Raw genomic sequence first — 20,040 nt, 5'->3', positions numbered from 1 at the left:
CTACTACAGCTCAATGAAGAATAGCAGCTATGGTCTTCTAACAGGCAGTCAAATAGGAGAAAGTGACCACTTTCTGTTGGACTCTGCATGAAGAAATCTCAAGCCAAACAAAACGTGGATTTCGTTACTGTGGCTGTGGTGTTTCTGTTGGGCTATATGTTGGAGACACATTTTAAAAATAATAAATGCAAATATTGTGGCAATTTGAATAATAAACATTGCTTACAATGATTTCTCCTTACACTGGTCATCCTATTAAAAAAAACTTTAGACTTGCTTTATGGTAACACAATCACCATTAATTTCTTGTGCTGTACTTCATGCACAATCCTCCTTGACCATTTTTTAAAAAATTAAATAGAGAAAATAACACAGTAACCAGCCTATGATATGTTGTGCAAAATTAGTGTAACTTGTTTCTCTCTGCTATCTATACAGGTTGAACCTATTTATCCACAGATTTGGCTCCTTGGGACATCCTTGGAACATCCGTTGAGCCAGATTCAGCTGAAGTTGAAGCCTCCGGATGTGACAGAAGCTGTGCTCCAGTTGCCTCTGGAGGCTCTTCTGAGGTCTGTGGAAGCTGAGTGCAGCCTCCACGGGCCTTAGAATGGTCTCCAGAGGTCCTAGAAGGGCACAAAAACCGGAAATACCATTTTTTGGCTTCTAGGACCTCTGGAGGCCATTCTGAGGAGCCTCAGACCAGCTCCAAACACAACCAGAGCAAGGCTAAATAGAAGGTATTATTCACCAGTTCATGTCAAAAGGTATTAAGTGGTTGTCCTCCGCTCCATGGTGATATCATGGGAAACTCAAGCCTTACAGACCCACATCCATCAGCATACCAAAATATACATGTTTCCTTTGAAACTACTAAACTGCAAGGTTTCTCAATTCTGCCAATGATTTACAATTATTACAATGTGTTACAATTAGGTCCTTTGACCTTAGTATCTCCAAGCTCGCTTCCTTCCTCTCCAAATCCTACTGAACCACAAGGCTATTTCATCATAAGTTAGATGTGAAGATACACACAGTTTTGATTGATTCACTTCTTATAATTGTAGCTCTATCTAATTCCCTCTTCAAAGCAACTAAAATGAAATGCTACCAGTCCTTTGGGACATCAATCCTGTATTAAGTTCCTTCTCCCTCAACTTATCACTTGTATTGTTCCCTCTGAGTGGTAGGGCATTCTAAGCTTCTTTTTATTTTTCCCAAGCATAAACAGCATTTACTGTCCACATATCCCTTAACTGATAACCGAGGCTGCAATCCTAACCACACTTTCCTGAGAATAATCCCGATTGAACAAAATAGGACTTACTTCTGAGTAGACCTGGTTAGGATTGTGCCCTAGGATAGTTTGTCCAGTCATAGGAGGAAGCACCATGACAGATAGAAGAATGGAGGTGCAAAACATCACTCATACAGTTGTGTGTTGCTTAACTACAGGGATGTGTTCCCGCACCCTCATCATCAAGTGAGACTTGAGGTTAATTGAAGTCTCCAAAGCTGAGGGGAGCTGTGCTCCCCTTGCTTCTAGAGCAGCTATTTTCAACCACAAAACCACAAGTGGGTGATCAGAAATTTGAACATTTCCCCTTGCCAAAGCCTACCAATAACTTGTTTATGCATAGAGTACTAGAGGTCTCCTTCAAATGTGAAACCTCCCACCTGACATCTGAATGGTATAGTTCAGTGGTCTATGTTCTGGATAAGACAGAAACACAGCCAACTAGGTGGTTCAGGAACAGGTGCAGATTGCTGGAGTCAGCAGGATCAGCAAACACCTGTGACTGCCTCACCCTGGGTGTGGCTTAGCCTACACTGATTGGCCACTCCAACTACTTAATGTTTGGTCTGTTGAGCTTCCAGTGCAGCAGTAGGAGACTACTGAACTGCTGCCAGTAACTTGGGAGGCTGGATGTGAGTATATACATGTTGTTACTGACCATGGAATGAACTTTGACTGTGTATCTTGGAAAACTGATTTGGATTTGTTGTTTATGGACTGGCTGCTCATTGTGCTGACTAGGACTGTTTACTGGTTACTCTACCTGTGATAACCCTTGCTCTGAAATATAACCACTGCATTCAAAGAACTCTGCTGGTGTATGCTGTTTTGTGTGCCTGCTCATCCAAGGTTCCATACAACTCTTTACCAGACAAAGGGTTGCAACTCTAACACAGGTTATGGGCCCAGCAAGTGCTGAATTGGTGGGCTGGTGAGCTACAAGAGCTACTGTTGCTGTTAAAGCTACAGGAGGCTACAACTCAAGAGAGCATGGAGATGAGTGCAGTCACAGCCTCTGGGTTCCTGATGACCCGGTTAAATGGACATAACTATCCCACTTGGTCTCGCAAGGTTACATTGCTACTGAAGTGTGAGGCCCTGTGGAATGTGGTAGTTGCTCCACCAGATTTGGGAGCCCTTGATGAGGAAGATGATGCAGAACTTATAGAGGCCTACCACAGGGACAATGAAAAGGCTCTGTGTATTATTGGCCTGACTTTGGAGGATCAGCAGCTGGTCCATATAGATGGACTAACCTCAGCAAAAGACTGCTGGGATGCCCTTCAAGCTATTTATGTAAGGGACAGTGTCTGTGCACAGATACACCTAATGCAAAAACTGCTCAGGGCTCGCCTCCAAACAGGAGGAAACATGCTTAATCACCTGGAGTTTATGAAATGGACTCTAAGGGAACTCCAAGAACACGAGCTAATATTTACTGACCTTCAGCAAGTGTACATCATTCTGTGCTCACTAGATGAAAGCTATGACCAATTTGTAGCAAACTTGGAAGTGATACCACGAGCAGAATTGACAATACCCAGCCTCACCAGTCGACTCCTTGATGAGGAAAGGAGGAGACAAGACAACAGAGTGCTTCCAGATAACAAGCAGCATTCCTCAGCTCAGCACAAAGTGAAAGCAGCTGTGGAATGTGACCTTGACCCTGTTGAGTCTGCAAAGGCTTATGCTGTGAAAAGATGTTTTCGATGCCAAAGCACGTCTCACTTAATTAAGGAATGTCTTTCCAAGAAAAGCAAGAAACCCCTGTGTTCAGGCAAGGGAGGAGGGGTAAATTTGACAGTCACCAAAGAAACAAAGGACTGTATTGATTGCTTTGTAATTGATAGTGGGGCCACAGCAAACATTTGCAACAGCAAGGGACTGTTTAAAACGTTTGAGGCAGTGAACAACCAGTGTGTCACGCTTGCTGATGGAGTCACTGCTATTGTATGTGGGAAAGGAAAGGTCTTTCTACCTATACTGAACCCTTGAAATGGTTTATGTGCCTAACCTCACTTATAAACTCCTGTCTGTTGCTGCATTGACAAGGCAAGGATACACTCTGACATTCACTGAGAAGGAGTGTGTGATAAAGGAGGATGCTAGGCATGTGGCCACTGCTGAACTGCGTGATGAGTTGTATCTGTTAAGCACCACTTCAAAGGCAACTGTGGGGTCTGTGTTTACTCATGAGCCAGCGCATAAAGACTGTATTCATAAGTTACATCGTCAACTTGGTCATGCATGTTTCCCAGCCCTCAGAAAGACTGTTGAACATTCTGAAGGGATAAAATTAAAACCCTGTGGCCTATACCTGGACTGTGAGGTGTGCAAAGCTGTGAAGTCCAAGGCTGCACACACCAGGAAGCCTGGTAATTATGAAACTAAAGAGGTCCTGGACCTAATCTTCATGGACTTAATTGGGCCATTCTCTCCCAGCATGGGGGGAGCAAGATTTGTATTGTCCATTGAGGATCATTTTTCTTGTTATGCTTTCTGTTATCTGATGCAAACAAAGGCAGAGACAAGCCAGACTGTAGAGTACTGGCTTAAGTTTGTGAAAAGAAAGACAGGCAAGCTGCCAAAAACAATCATTACTGATTGGGAGGAGAATTTGTTAATCTGAAGTTTGAAAGGTTACTAAAAGACAATGGCATTGAACATCGCTTGACAGCCCCGTACCGACCGCAGCACAATGCATATTGTGAAAGGCGGGGCCAGACATTACAAAATATGGCTTTCCGTATGATAAAGGACAGTGGGTTACCCTTTAAGTATTGGGGCGAAGCAATGATGTGTGCTTCACATACTTTAAACGCAATCTGGCATTCTGGTACTGGACAGATACCGTACAAGCTCTGGCATGGGAGGACACCCTCTCTGGACTATTTACATGTCGCATATGTCCATATCCCTAAAGCACTGAGACGCAAAGGGCAACAAAAGAGCAGGAAAATGTATTTCCTTGGTTATGATGCAAACCATAAGGCTTACAGGTTTGGGTATTTGCACTCTAAGGCCATTGTGATCAGTGCGAGTGCAAAGTTCTTGGAAGATACTACGGGGTGGGAATGTTTAGGCCCCTGTGTCACCACTTCCTACCCGATAGGGGACCATAATGGAGCGCTACAACAGAAAACTGCTCCTGTTAAAGGAAAATCACCTAAAAGGCAACTTCCAACACTGAAGGAGGAGCCTATGGAAAGCAAGACATCCCTTGATATGGATGTAAGTAGACCCCAACCTGAGCTTGAGCCTGAAACACCAGCTACACAACCTGAGGAGGAGGAAATCACTATACCCCCTAGATCAACTAGGGAAAGGAAGGAACCTGACCGGTTTAAACCAGGGACTGTTTGTCAGGCATTCATTGAACCTTCCTCCTATGACTCCATAAAGGACATGCCCGTAGAAGAAAAAGCAACCTGGAAAGATGCCATGAACTCTGAATTAAAATCCATGTCTGAATTGGATGTATATGAAGAGACTGATCTCCCACTTGGGGAAAAGGCAATTGGGTGTAAATGGGTTTTCAAAGTAAAAAGGGATGCAAATGGTCAAACCAAGTGCAAGGCTAGGTTAGTTGCGCAAGGGTTTGGGCAAGATGCAACTGACTATGACGAACTGTTTGCACCTACCCTTTGAAACAGTTCACTGTATAGTGCTCTGGTGATAGCGGCAAAAGAGGATTATGTGATCAGACATCTTGATATAAAAACCGCTTATTTGCATGCACCTCTAAGACATACCATTTACATGCGAAAACCTACAGGAACTCCTGAAAATAAGAAATTCTGGTTACTTAAGAAGAGTCTATATGGGCTCAAGCAATCAGGGTTTGAATGGAACCAATGCCTTTCTAAGACACTGAAAGACGAAGGTTTCCACCAAGGTATAGCTGACCCATGTGTGTTTACCAGGGGTAAAGGCCAGCGAAAATGCATAGTGCTATGTTTCGTGGATGATTTAGCTATACTGTGCAAAACAACAGAACAAGCAAATGAACTAGTTGAGGTATTGAAAAAAAGGTTTACATTACGGGACATGGGTAAGATACGCAAATATGTTGGGGTGGAAATTACAGAGGTGTCTAATGGCTATAAGATCTCGCAAAGAGAAAAAATAGCCCTATTGCTAAAGAAATTCAACATGGAGCAATGTAATGGGGTGAAGACTCCTATGGTGACTGGTTTTGATAAAGATAATACACCCAGTCCCATGTTCGATACCACAATGTACAAGTCATTACTGGGAAGTCTGATGTACCTTAGCCAATGGACGAGGCCCGACATCGCTATGGCGTGCAATTTGTTAGCCAGAGCATCGAACCAACCCACGCAGAGACATTGGCTAGCAGCAAAGCATATATTAAGGTACCTGAAACAGACAGTAGGCATGTCCTTGTACCTAGAACCTAAGGGTGATCTGAGACTCACCGCATATGTAGATGCAAGCTTTGCCACAGACACTGAAACTAGGCAATCTACCTCGGGAATGGCACTGTTTCTAGCTGGAGCCTTAATCGGGTGGAAAACTATGAAACAAAGACATGTGTCTTTGTCAACATGTGAGTCTGAATTTGCTGCACTGAGTCTAATGTGCACCGAGCTTATTTGGCACAACCAACTGCTAATGGATCTTGGCATACAAGTGCCAAAACCCATTAATGTGATGGAAGACAATCAGGCAGCCATACAGATGGCTACGACACCTGGCGTAAGGGGGAGATCAAAACACACTGATGTGCGCTTCCATAACGTAAAGCAATGTGTTTCCGATGGTCTTATCTCCCTGACCTACTGCGAGTCCAGCCAAAACGTGGCGGATGCACTAACGAAAGTGCAATCCACAATTAAGCATCAAGAAAACTGTGTGATGCTGGGGCTAAGGGTCTGAGCAGGATAAACTGTCCTGAACCAAGGAGGAGGATGTCAGGTCTATGTTCTGGATAAGACAGAAACAGCCAACTAGGTGGTTCAGGAACAGGTGCAGATTGCTGGAGTCAGCAGGATCAGCAAACACCTGTGACTGCCTCACCCTGGGTGTGGCTTAGCCTACACTGATTGGCCACTCCAACTACTTAATGTTTGGTCTGTTGAGCTTCCAGTGCAGCAGTAGGAGACTACTGAACTGCTGCCAGTAACTTGGGAGGCTGGATGTGAGTATATACATGTTGTTACTGACCATGGAATGAACTTTGACTGTGTATCTTGGAAAACTGATTTGGATTTGTTGTTTATGGACTGACTGCTCATCGTGCTGACTAGGACTGTTTACTGTTTACTCTACCTGTGATAACCCTTGCTCTGAAATATAACCACTGCATTCAAAGAACTCTGCTGGTGTATGCTGTTTTGTGTGCCTGCTCATCCAAGGTTCCATACAACTCTTTACCAGACAAAGGGTTGCAACTCTAACATGAATGGTATAGTCCAGTGGTTCCCAAACTTACTGTGATCATGGAGTCTTTCTTCTGCAGTGTACTCTTCTTCCCAACTCTCCTGGGCACTACCATCTTGTCTTGAAACACACTAGATCTCACACAACTCAAGATGGCAGCGCCCGGGACAGCTGGGAAGAACAGGATGCCAGGGGCATCCTGTGGTAATCTTGTCTGCTCTTCACGGTGCCTGAGAGCACAGCTTGAGAACCAGTTCAACATAAAACTGCACCAAGTGATTCTCCTGAATGTGTGTTACAGCTTTCAGTCTTCAGAGAAGTGCTAATCTGAGTAACTTGAGTGTGGAAGTGGTATTGAGAGTTGAAACCTGTTAATATTCCTGGTTACTTCTTCCTTTAGCATTAAAGCCCAATATCTTACCATTATCTGCAGCATCAGTGGGATTAATCTATGATTAAACCTCTTTCTGCTGCAAATCAGCAGTAAAGCTCCATTCAATTACAGTGGAATTACAATGGCGTAAAATCACTTGTTGAATCATAATCACCATCACTTGAACTGAATTACAAAAGAAATAGAATACCCCCCTCCCAAAAGCCTACATACAATTATCGGGGGGGGGGGGGAGCACAAGAACACAAAAGCCTTGGGAGCTGTCAGTTTCAATAAGAATAAGAATTCCTATTGCTTTAATGAGAGTCATTATTCATAATTCTTAGTTTGCAAAAGTATTCCATGCTTAATTTATTTACTAGGAAAGATACTGATGCCTCACTTGTTCCTTTTAAAATTATCTTGCTATGTTAAAATGATAAAATCAGGTGTCTTTGCCAGCTCCAGCTTAGTAGGCTTTCAGAGATGTGGAGAAAGAGCTCATTCTCCCGCTACATGTAGTCCCAGAGTAAGAAAGCAATGCTGGGTTTACCCAGCATATTCTTATGTGCTCCAACATCACAATATGACACTGCAGAATAATACAATTCATAATAAAAGGGGGACAGAGAGAGAGAGAGATTTATATATACAACTCATACAGTTGTATATATAAGTCCCTGCTCCACTGTTAGAGCAACAGAGAACAGTTGTGTATGTATAAAGGTACCCCAAATATAGCACAGATTAGAGGAAACATTAAAGGCACAACACAAAGAAATGCTTGCATACTTAAGCCAATAAAATGAGATTGTATTTGTAGACTTTTCCCCCTTTAATTTCAGTGGGTTTTAGTTCTCTGGAAGATGTTGTAAGGCTGGAGTTCAAACTACACCTTTACGTATACCCAAGGGTTTACTTGCACACGTCTAAGTGTCTTGTTTCCCACAGGCCCTCCTATCAGAAACTGCTCTTGAAACTCCCTCAAGCTTCAAAGGCCACTTGTCAAGAAAAATTAAGCAGCCCCACTGGATGCATGATAACTCAAGACTCAATGAAAGGGCACTCCTCAATTTTGAAGTGATTCAGATACAGCTCTGATTCCTTCTGAAATATGGTTAAGCAAAGATATACTTTTTCCTATCTGGGAAGTAAACCAACAGTAAATTTTAATGAAAACATTGACAGTTACCTTCATGTTAACCACGTTTCTCATTTAACCAACTACAGTTAAATGAAACTACAGTTTAAATGTTGATTTGAGATTTTGGATAAACAGAAAACAGATGTCCTTCTGTATCCTTAGGGGTTTCTTTCCAGGGGTCCCTGTGGATACAAAAACCACGGATATGGGGGAACCCTATTCAAATGGCAGCCCTGAGCGCATTACCTTAGTTTTCGTTTAGAAGCATTAGAAGCACCAGTGTTTCTGCTTTAACAAAGCATCAGTCTTGCTTCACTGAAGAGCGACTACAGCCACAAGACTAACTGAATATTAACAGGAAGCACTTCAGCAAGTATGTTGCTGTATTAGAGCAAGAAACACCAGTATTTCCAGTGCTACTAAACAAAAAAAAGGTATTATAATGGGCACTGGGGGGGCAGATCTGCATATAACTGAATCCGCTGATATGGGATCTGTGGATATGGGGAGGGGCACACGCTTGTACTTTAGTTAGCATTAACCATTATTAAGGGCACTGCCTGAGAACGGTGAGATGGAAGAAGCAGGCATAAATTCCATAGCTGGCCCATGACCTCCTAAGTAGGATTAAACATTAATTGTTTCATCTTATTTTCATTAAAAAAAGGACCGTGGGCTATAGCTGCATTCCTAAATACAGGACAGCTGTGTGAAACCAATTCTCAAATGTCATACATACATAAGAAGAAGCAAGTCCATCCTATTGACCTCTATAGGACTTACTTCTGATTAGAATTGGGTTGTGAATTCCTTAGAAATCTAAAGGAACAAGAGCCATATCTCACAAGGTTTTTCATAAATATGACAAGCAGAGATGGATTCATTTATCATACCAAAATATGCAAAGAGATAGCACTTTCTTGAAGAAGATCAGTGTACTTACTGAGGAGCAAGAACAATCCCATCCATAAATTAAAAATACATAATAATTTAGTGCAACAAAAGTATAGGACCTGTCCTGAGAATGGAATTTTTTACTTTCAAAAGTAGAAAGTTGTACAAAGTTGTACTTTCATAAAGAAAAATAAATCCTTGTAGAAGAAATAGTTATATGTATGAGACATCTCATTTTAACAAAAAAAAAAATGCTTTTTTCTTCTACTTGTGCATTTTGAACAATACTGCTACCAAAACTGTATGACTATTAGATATATCTATAGCCTTAAAGACAACATTGCAATATGTGAGCACACACATTATTAGTTTTGTACATAGGAAATGATACGGTAGTTAACAGTCACATTTTATGACTCATGATATGAGTTCACTCATAATTTAAATGGAATCCAAAGTGCAATTTTAATTGCAAACTGGCCATATACGATGTGTAAATTGTTGACACTCCGAAAAAGCACTTGTTAATGTTAGTTTTCAGAGCTGATTCACAATCAGAATTACGTATTAAAATTTCATCAGCAAGTGGAAATTTAAATAAGATTGGGTGCTTGAAATTGTTATCTTGTTAAACACATAAAATGACATAAGACGAACTGAACAAAGGGAGAGTAAAAACAAGGCTATAAGTGACACTTAAATGCGTGAGTGAATGTAAAATACAAATCTTTCATAGTACAGCATAGATAATCTTATTTTGTTTTAAGTTTTGAATTAATTTTCTTTCATATCAAATTTTAGTCTAAAACTATCCTTTCCTACATTTTAGCATTTTAAATTGGGCTGCAGTAGGGCTGCCATAGAATGAAGAGCCTCCATGTCGATCTGCGCAGCTGGTCCCTCCTCTCACCTGCCCTGCTCCCTCCCTCAGCAGTCTCTTCCCCACCTTCTCCTCGCCCCAGAACACCTCCTCCCTGCCTCCCCCACGCCCCCACCTACCTCTCCGCTGCCCAGCGGTTCAGGCAACTGCAGAGTGGTGGAGCACTGGTGTTCCACCTGGCCAGCACTGGCACTCAGCCAGTGCTAAGGGCTTGCAAACATACTTTACAGCTCATTTGTGACAGTGCGCGCCAGCAGTAAGCCAACATGCACTGTTTAGGATTGGGCCCTAATACAGTACTGCAATCCTTCATACCTGCAGTTTTCAAACTCTCAGGAAGTTTGAAGACCTCAGTTAGTCCTTGCAGAGGAGGGGAGGGAAGCAGCGGGGGCTGGGGGAAGGCAGCGGTGTGATCCCCAGGATCGCGTCACTAAAGGAGGCTGCAGGGACTGGGATGTACTCACCAGTCCCTGCAGCAGCCACCCTGGGGTGTGGGGAGCCCTGTGTGAGCATCTGCAGGGCTCCCCAGCCTTCCAAAAGTGAAAGTGGAGTGATTGCGCTCCACCTCCACAAAACCGGAAGTGGAGTATGATCACTCCACTTTCACTTTTACTTTCGCTTTCGCTCCGCTTTCACTTTTCACTGGGCAGGGGGTCTGGTCTAGAGGGTAGAGCCTCCGTTTGCCTGAAGATAACATCCAAAGGTCGCCAGTTCGAGGCCACTGGCACCGTGCGACCTTGAAGCAGCTGACAAGCTGAGCCGAGTTATTCCATCTGCTCTGAGCATGGGAGGATGGAGGCCAGAATGTGAAACCAGATCAGAAAGAAACATCTGAAATGTTGTGGTTCTTGAAAGATAGAAACTTCTTTCAATTGTAAAAATCCCTACGGGGATTTAAATAGCCTGCCTATGTAAACCGCCTTGAATAAAGTCTGAGGAGAAATCTGTCAACCAAGAAAGGCGGTATATAAATACCTGTATTATTATTTATTATTATTATTGATGGGCCCTGAATCCCCTGAGATGCCCAGTGGGTTACCAAGGTAAGAAATTCCCAGGCTGGGAACTAGGAACCAATCAGACAAGGATCAAGGAGGGTTTCTTTCTGAAGGTCAGCAAGGACAAGGACTGCAAAATGTGCATGCTTGGTACTTGCCAGATGGCAATTGGAGTCGAAGAGCTTTGGAAACAACATGCAGCGAACACAGAAGGCGGCAGCCTCGGAGTGGAGGGAGAAGAGGGTAGGGCAGCAGTAGCCACTCTCGCAGTCACTCTCGAAGAGAGCAGCTGAGCAACTCCTGTTTCTTCTGCTTTAAAAAAAAGCGCAGAAGAGGGCAGAAGATGGGCTTGTATCCTGCCCAGGGGTGTGACTGTATTGCTGTGAGAGGGCATCTCGCGCCTCCCCTTTGAATTCCTAAGGCACATTCTCAGCTCCCCAAGGAGCCGCCCCTCACAGTTTGAATAACACTGCACTACACCTATGTATGAAGGTAAGCTGGGCCTGTGGTGAATGGTTACAATCCCACTGCTATGGTACAAGTTAATTTTAGACAGTTTGTCAAAAATGTGAATCAGGCCAAATTTTTTACTGGTTGGAAAACATTTGAGCCCTGCAACCCTGAAACATTTTGGCTGTTGATAGTTTTTTTCTTTTTAAAAGATTTTTTCCCCTAAAATGTGAGCAGGTTTTTAATATCCACACTCAATTTTTTTAAAGAAAATTTAATGGAGACTGTGAAAATGTGCAAAGTGTAGTATTGTTTTCACACAAAAGAAATGAAGTAGGTGTCCATTATACATAGAAAACTACTGCACATAATTTATATTGTTTCTAGACTGAATTTTGCTTGTTTTCCCATCTCAATGTGCTTCTCAGTTTGCTTGATTACAACAAATCTTTTACAATTTCTGCTACAGATACGTCAAAAATCTGTTTAACCTACATCAACTATCCACTATTGAGCACTTTGCTAAACCACAAAGTGTTCCCGAACAAATTACGTATGAAATATTTGCTATAAACATTCTAGGTCAGGGATGTCAAACGCACTTCATACATTGGCCGGAATAACATTCATAGTGACTTCTGAGGGCAGGAAGTGATGTTACTAAGCAGGTGATGATCAGTAATAAGAAAGTTTTTCGCACTTAAGTACTCATTGGCTGCCAATGACAGAAAATATGAGAATGATTGTATTTTCAAGATATAGGAGAATCCAATTATCACGCAAACGGACCTTTCAGCAGCATCACTTTGCAGCTCAGCTGAGAGGTGCTCTGCAAAGTGACACTTTGGCAGAAGCGACACTGCTGAAAGGGTGTCCTGCCTGATAATTAGACTCTTCCCAGTACCTTGGCAACTTCTCCCTTTCTCACCCCTCTTGCTCAGCTTCTTCCCCCATACTATTCCTCACATTCTGAAGCCTTCTACCATTCCTCCCTCCCAGTGCCTCAGCAGAAGTAGTGCTGTTGAAAGAGTGGTCTTGTTAGAACCCAATTATCACGCAGGCTGCACTTTCAACACTGACAGCTCAGCAGAAGCAGTGCTGCTGCATGATAATTGGGCTCTCCCAGTTTTGCCCTTTCACAGCAGTGCCACATCTACCAATGTGTCACTTCACAGCTCAGCAGCTGAGAGAAACCAATGGTGGTGCTGGAAGAGCCCAATTATCATGTGAGCTGGATAAAAAGCTTCTAAGGGCCATATCTGGCTCATATGCCTTATGTATCACACTCCTGCAGTTCTTAAATCGAGTTCCCAATGAAAGAGTAAAAAGTGTGTTTTCAATGGTTTATGACAACACTTTTAAAAAATAGTTAAAAAGGCCACTGACACAGTGAAATGTTAATTTGAATTGGCCTGATAGTGCTGCAACAATTCTGGTGATTTGAAAAAGTGGGTCAAATCCTTTGGGTCAAATCCTACCAACTTTCCAGCTCTGGTGTAGCAGTGCCAATGGGATGTGTGCTGCATCCTGTGGTGGGAGGGTAGTTATGAAGGCCTCTTCAAAGTAAGGAAACATTTGTTCCCTTATTTTCAGGCTGCACTGCAGCTGCAGTGGCACTAGAAGGTTCAATAGGATTGGGCCCTTAGGTGTAGTTTACAGTCCCTTTCTTGCTTATGTTTCCTGCATGTGATAACAGGTACCCACAGGGTCAAGGTCAGTTTGGCTCTGTTCATGTCTGATGGAAAGTAATACACTCCTTGGTTTTATGCCACATTTTCTGGTGCCATAGGTTACATAAAGGCAGTAAATCAAATTATTTCAAATCCATGCTAAATTATTGTAAACTGATTATTGTAAATTCCAAAATTGTTTAGAAGTAGCAGCTGTTAGCTTTTTAATCCAAAGTACTATGCTTGGTAGTCCCATCATCTCCTCTAATATCAGCACTAAGGAGAACATGGCGGAGAGAGCAAATAAAATAAATTGTCATTTGAAGATTCACATGGGAGAAGAAACTTAGCATTTAGTATCTATAGCAAGGTTATCAGTAACTGAACACAAGTAGCATGGCATATGAATGATCAAGACTAGGTTGTCTACCTATGCCTTTCTCAGAAAACAACCTTTTTCCTATCTTCCATCCCTCCCCGCACCCTCCAGAAGCTACTGCCCTATCTAATAACAAGAATACTATGTGCACACCACTCCCAAGGATTCTTTATGTTGCCAGGGAATGTGTCTTCCTGGAAATCACAGCTTTGGGCAGGGCTTTTCAAACTGGGGCTGAGAGCCCTGGCCTCTGCCCCCTTAAGGGGTGGGGGCAGCGAGGAGGCAGGGAGGAGGCAGCGATGCAATCTGCAGAATTGCATTGCTCAGGGGGCTGCAGGGGCTTGGCTGTACTTACCAGAGCCTCCTGCAGCCTCCCAGGAGCACGGGGAGCCCTGCACAACCAACTGCAGGGCTCCCTGAAGCTCAAGAAGTGGAAGTGGAGCAATCGCGCCCTCCCTCCGCAAAACTGGCACCCTGAGCAACAGATGCTTGCTGCTCCACCAGAGAGCCGTCCTTCCTTGCTGCAGATCTCCAGCCTGCAACGCCGCCCAGAAATCCGGGTGCAGTAGCTGTTGGGGTGATGGAACCCAGAAGCGGCAGGTGAGAGAGTATGCAAGACTACAGCCACAGAAATTTTTTTCACTACTGCAAAGAAATGGCAGTATTCAACTTGAAACCAAGAGCATAAGGTTTTAGGTGTCTTGAACCTGGAAATGGGGCAGTGGAACCCTCAGACCTTACTCTTAGAATCATCATGGAAACTTGCCAGAGGACAGTGTAGCTCACCTGACTTCTGCTCTGTCTGCTTCAGCACTACCACCATAGCCAACTAAGGAACAGAAAATACTGTAGCTACTACTTCAGTAACAATCAGATGACACTAACTAATAGGCTTCCAGCTGGTTCTATTTAAAAAAAAGATTTTGGCATGGATTTCCAGTTTGAGCAACATTGCTCAGCTCAGACTGAGCTCTCTTGAAAAATCATTTTCTTCCTGCCTTCGACCCACGAGAACAGCAGTCACCAAACTCGCAACTGCTGCATTACAAAAATGCGGTCTCTGTTCAGACAGCATCTTACTGTTCTGCTGGGTTGCCACATGTCTGCCTCCTTGTTAGGGGGACATGAACACTCTGGGCTGTCGTGTCTGCTGCCTGGTGTCCTAGAAGCCTGCAAGATAGGACGTCCAGGCAGATGCAACTGCCCAGAGCATCCCTGTCATCCAAATGAGGAGGCAGACATGAAATGACCCTGTGGAATGGTAAAGTTCATTCATGGTGCAGACGGGTTTGTCCAAACTCTGGATCCAGCCCCTGGGCCAAGGTTTGGAAAGCCCTGCACTAGAATTATCACTGTCAGCACAACCCAAACTGTGCCGTGCACCTCTTCGCAAGTCGGCTAAGCCAATGTGTGAAGGCGCACTAGCCTGCGGAAGCTGACATAAGCCTCCGCACCGATGGAGGAACCAAGCCTTGTGTCGGCCGAGCTCGGGGTGGGTGGGATGGGTGGGGAGGATGTGTTCTGGGGCGGGGAGAGGGTGGGCGGTGGGCAGCTTTGGGGGTGGGTGGGTGGGGACCGGGAAGTGGGGCTGGGATACAGTAATTATGCCAGATCCCAACCCAAGGAGCATGCTCCCGAGGACCGTGCTCTCCTCGGACTTGTGCCACTCAGGAGGTGGCACAAGTCCAACGAGACCCAGTGGGGTCTGGGTGGCTTACCCTGAGGTAAGGGGAACAGTTTCCACTTACCTCTGACTGAGCCACTTTGGGCACCTATCTTGTGCTGGATATAGCACAAGCCTCTTGGCTTGCCTGTTTCAGTGCAAGATAGGATTGCGCCCTAAATCACACACAACTGGCCTTTTTCATGGAATTGGTCTCAAGATCACCACATACTTTCCTCAAACCTAAAAACAGCTCATTGTGTTTAACTCATTTACAAGACCAGTTTTCACGTAAACCTTACACGGTACCAAGACTGAAAATTGTTACCCTGTAGCAAAAGTCACTTGGATTCATCCTGAAGGCTTCTCTCCGTAGTTATCTACTGGAAACATTTTGCCTTCATGAATTTCCACCCATGTCAGCCTATGTTGAACCAATCTGTATCATCTAAAGCCACATGCAGAAACCAGTTTTTTGCATGCCACTGGATGTTATATTACAAAATATTAAGAAAAATGATGTATCCAAGAATTTAAAAATTGTATAGAAGCTTGAGAATGAGGTTGTCTTTGTCCAAATTGAAATGAAGGTTCATCTTTACAATCCTTTTGCTATTTCTATAGAATATTGCATATTTTCTGGAATCGCTGTGTGGGAGTAGTAAAGGAGCATATATCGTATTTATATCGGAAAGTATGATTAATCAGGTCTGAGAAAGGTAGCTAATACAGCAGATTTGCCTACAATCATCATCAATCTGCTCAAATGGATTCCAAAACTTTAGTATGTGACATTTTGCAGTTTTTTTACCCATAGTATTACAGTTAACTATTTAAAGATAGAGTGTAGCCACATAAAAATCACAATAGTTTGACATTATAACTTAAAGCCCATTTTCTCTCTGCAAATAAAATCATTTGCTGCAGCAGAAAATAATTTTAAAAAGGTTTTGAACTATTCAGTATCACAAAATTCATTTTGAACCCATGGGACAGATTAATTTTGTTATAGACTAAAAGCAGCCTCTCATCTACCTAAGCATCATAATCAGACCCCGGGTTCAAATAAGGCTGGGAAGGACCGTTCTCAGAATCTGCTGCTGCCCATCAACAAAGACAATACTAAGCAACATGAACCTATAGTCTGACTTCTTCCTATGTTCAGCTTATGAGTCAAGAGGAAAATTTGGATGGGAAGGTGGAAGAGGAGACCAAAACCAGGAAGCCAATCCCTTTCAAGGATTCCATTTGAATTTGCCTTAATGATAAAGACTGCAACAGTGAAATTCTGCCTCAACACCTCCAAAATTCATCCACCAAATTATACCGTTTCATCCATAATATTTATTTATTTATTTATACCCCGACCATGTTGTTGCTTTTTAATGGTTTCAAAACTGGTTAAATTTAGAGAAGATAACTGTTCTTTTAAGCGTAAAGGTAAAATTAAAGAGATTTCAGTACATAGTGCAAACTTCTAAATTCTACACATGAGAATTGCCACATATTCATTCATAATAGTGACCTAGAACAGAGTGCTGCATCTAGCATCCTGATATCGTACAAATTACTTCTGAGGTACATATAAACAGTAGGCTTATGTAATAAGAAGAGCAAAATGTGAGAAGTAGACAATAATGAGAACAGGTGACCCTCAACTCCAACAGTGGTTTGCATTTGAAAATCACATTAGGACAATTCCATCCCACACACTTACAATGAATGCTTTTATGTGAAGCGGCAATTCTAATCAGTTAATGATGGGGAATATAGGATAAGAACATTATATTGCAAACTAACCTGGATAATTATAATTTTTTTTTAAGGAGCATTGAGTATCTTGACTTAGTTTTGGGTAATACTTGAGTAGTTGTTACTCTGCTAATAATCCACTTGTATAAGTTTTCAGTTGGTTTTAAAGTACCTATTATTGTATTTTGATTGTTTTAAATCACTGCTGTCTTGGTGGCAGAAATTTAGGGACAATATTCCAAGGCTGACTACGATGCAAGTTTCATTCATTGCATCAGAATTTTGAAGGTGACTATGGCCAGGATCAATGCTAAGACCATCGAAGCAGGAAGGCAGGTATCAGGCAGGCAGGACAGGGAGGAAATTCAGATAGATACCAAAAATGTGTGTTGGGGGGAGGGGTGGTGTTTCACAAAAGAACGGACAAAGCACTAACAATCCAGGAGAAACATAATAGGTTATAACCAAATTTGCCAGCAGTGTTTTCCTACTTCCTATTATAGGTCTTCATGATGGGTTCAATGAAGGCATGCTGTGTATAATTTACTAGTCAACAGGGCAGGACAATTTTTGACAAGGCATGATCACAGCATACGTTTGACAAAGGACATACAGTAAGACAGAGTTTCACAGAACTGGTATTTTTGCCCCCAAATCTGTATTCTTGTAGAGCATTTATTTGCTTTTTTTCTTTCTCTTGTGGAGATTATGCTAAAGTATCAATGGCAGGAGATGTAGCTTGTTGATCAAATGTTGACTGCAATAATTTGAAGTAAAATATGTATGTGGTAACAGTTTGCTTATGATCTATTAGTCTACAGAAGTGCTTTGTTCTCCAAATTCAGCATATTTACAGCAAGGTAGGGATGCTGCTTAGCTTGTTTATAGCGCTACAATGCTACAATGTAGAGAATGTAGTGTCTAGTAAATTAGATATGCTGATTTTTCAACTCACAGTTGTGAAACACCATACAACGTTACTATCCCATAGAAATACCCTCTTTCAAAATCCTACATTGCTGTTACTTAATTTTTCAGTGTTAACATTTTCCAATGTTGCATAACAGCTTTTTTCCCCCTTAGCTGTTTTAACTAAACATTTTAGATGTTTCTACACATATTTTAAATCACCACATACAAGAAATCTCTAGACTGAAACTTAAATCTCCAGTTTCACTCAGTCAAGCTTAATACAGCAATCATGAGGGCATCCTTACTGATCATGCTATCTCCTTATTCATTTTACAATTTTAATTATTGCCATAACATATTTGCTCATAATGCATGTAAGCATGACTTCTTTCCAAACACTGGGTTCCTATTATATGTTTCATTGATGGTCATTACTACCAGGTCCTTAGTGGTTTTTTTAATTATCTTGTTTTGTATCAGGTAATGAAGAGCATGGTATTTATAAATCAAATCAAACAGCTTGATCTTTCACACCTTAGGATAGTTCTAACAGCTCTGGATGCACAAAGAATACAAAATTAGTCACCACAATGCTTAAAAAATACTTCGGCAATCTCATGATTTAAAATATGACTCTAAACAACTGAAATCAGAATGAATCATTTTCTGATAATGCATGTGGCCTTTCTTGATGGGGGGATGGGACCAAACTCCTCCTCTATATGAGATCAACCAAGGGGAAAAAATATTTTGTAAACATAACAATGCCACGATAATGCCTAATGTTAGTTCTCTATTTGTCTGTTCACAAGTTATTTTAGCTCCAAGTACACTGGGTGTAGAGTCCTTCGTTTGGGTGTTGTTTGCAGGTTTCCAAATACAGAGCTATGTTGCAGAGCTGAGAGAATACTCCACAACTAGGACTTGTACATCAACACATGTGATGTATGTTTATGCATTGTTACATGATGGTTGAATCAATGGAACTGAGAACTTGACTGAATCGCAGCCACTTACATGATTGTTTTACAAGGGATGACTGAAAGAATTAATGAATGAGCGAGCATGTATGCACAAATATGAGGGGGAGGGAAAAAAATGTTCTTTGTCCAACTCCCTTTTCCTCCTGAATTAACAATCATTCAGTTGGAAATGTCCCACTGATCATATGAGAAAGTCACCCTGCCCCTTGCAAATGAGCAATGTAATTTAGTCAGATGTGTTTTCTGACATCTATTATATATTTGTTTAAATCAAAAGATATATTTAAGTATGTAAAAAGTAACTACACAAATAATAATAATAAGAAAAACTTGCCTCTCTTTCTGAATTTCTTCTCTAGTCGTAACTTCCAGTAGTAGCTACTGAAAGCTTCCAGGAATAGCTTTCCCAATTATGAATTCAGTTATGGTTCCAACAAAGAAAAATTCAGAAATTTGTAACTGAAGAAAAACGTACCTACCCAAGCAGGAAAAAAAAGACAGTGTGCAGATTTATTTCCACCTACCTGTGCTAGTGCGATATGTGCCTGTATGTGCTGGTTGAAGAGGGTCTCCCTGACTCTGGCTAAGACTCCTCATAGGGGGCTTCTGATATACTCTGTCTTCGTAAATAGGATCTATGTGGTGCTCTGGAGATTGCAGTGCCCTTAGCTCAGAGCCCAGGTGGCTATGCTGGCTGGTATAAGAAGCCCGGGATCCAGCTGAAAAACAGATTTATACCAAAAGTTTAGGAAAAAGAACAAATCTTAAAAAAAAAACACGTAAGGAAATAAAGTATTTTCCCCCCAACTGTTGTTTTAAATACAAGAAAAATAATGTTAAGGCAACAGTGGCTCAAGTTAATCATTTCCAGCATCATCACTTCCACCCCCAAGTATTGCTGTAGCACAATCTGATTTTCTCAAAAGTGAGGAAGGGTTTTCAGCAACATCAGCCACACAAATATATTTATTTTGCTCTAACTAAGTCTGCTTACAGTCAAGGAAGCAAAAACCAAATGAGTACAATATTTTGTACCCTTACCTGAAATCTAATACTGACAAAAATTTGTTAAAAATTGTGGTGTTATCAGAGTTGTCCTAGCATACCCTTGCCTTCAAGCATGACAAGGCCTGTTAGCCATTTTGTCATGGGTTGAGTAGGTAACAGCTTGCTAGGAAACAGCTTGTAAGGAAACAAACATTTCCTTGCCTTGCAGAGGTCTCCATGAGCATCCCCACCAAC

General features: G+C 42.1%; 1 protein-coding gene across 1 annotated transcript in view; it reads right to left on the bottom strand.

Annotated features, from left to right (window-relative positions):
* Window positions 1–20,040, bottom strand: part of CTNND2 (catenin delta 2) — a 575,776-nt gene that overhangs the window by 285,262 nt on the left and 270,474 nt on the right. The window contains exon 5 of the mRNA XM_066622958.1: window positions 19,323–19,517. Within this exon, the coding sequence (XP_066479055.1) occupies window positions 19,323–19,517 (195 nt within the window). The remainder of the gene's footprint in view (window positions 1–19,322; window positions 19,518–20,040) is intronic.

The sequence above is a fragment of the Tiliqua scincoides genome, chromosome 4 (assembly GCF_035046505.1).
Source record: "Tiliqua scincoides isolate rTilSci1 chromosome 4, rTilSci1.hap2, whole genome shotgun sequence".
Lineage (NCBI taxonomy): Eukaryota > Metazoa > Chordata > Lepidosauria > Squamata > Scincidae > Tiliqua > Tiliqua scincoides.
The sequence above is the reverse complement of the archived record's forward strand: the minus strand, read 5'-3'. Positions and strand labels throughout refer to the sequence as shown.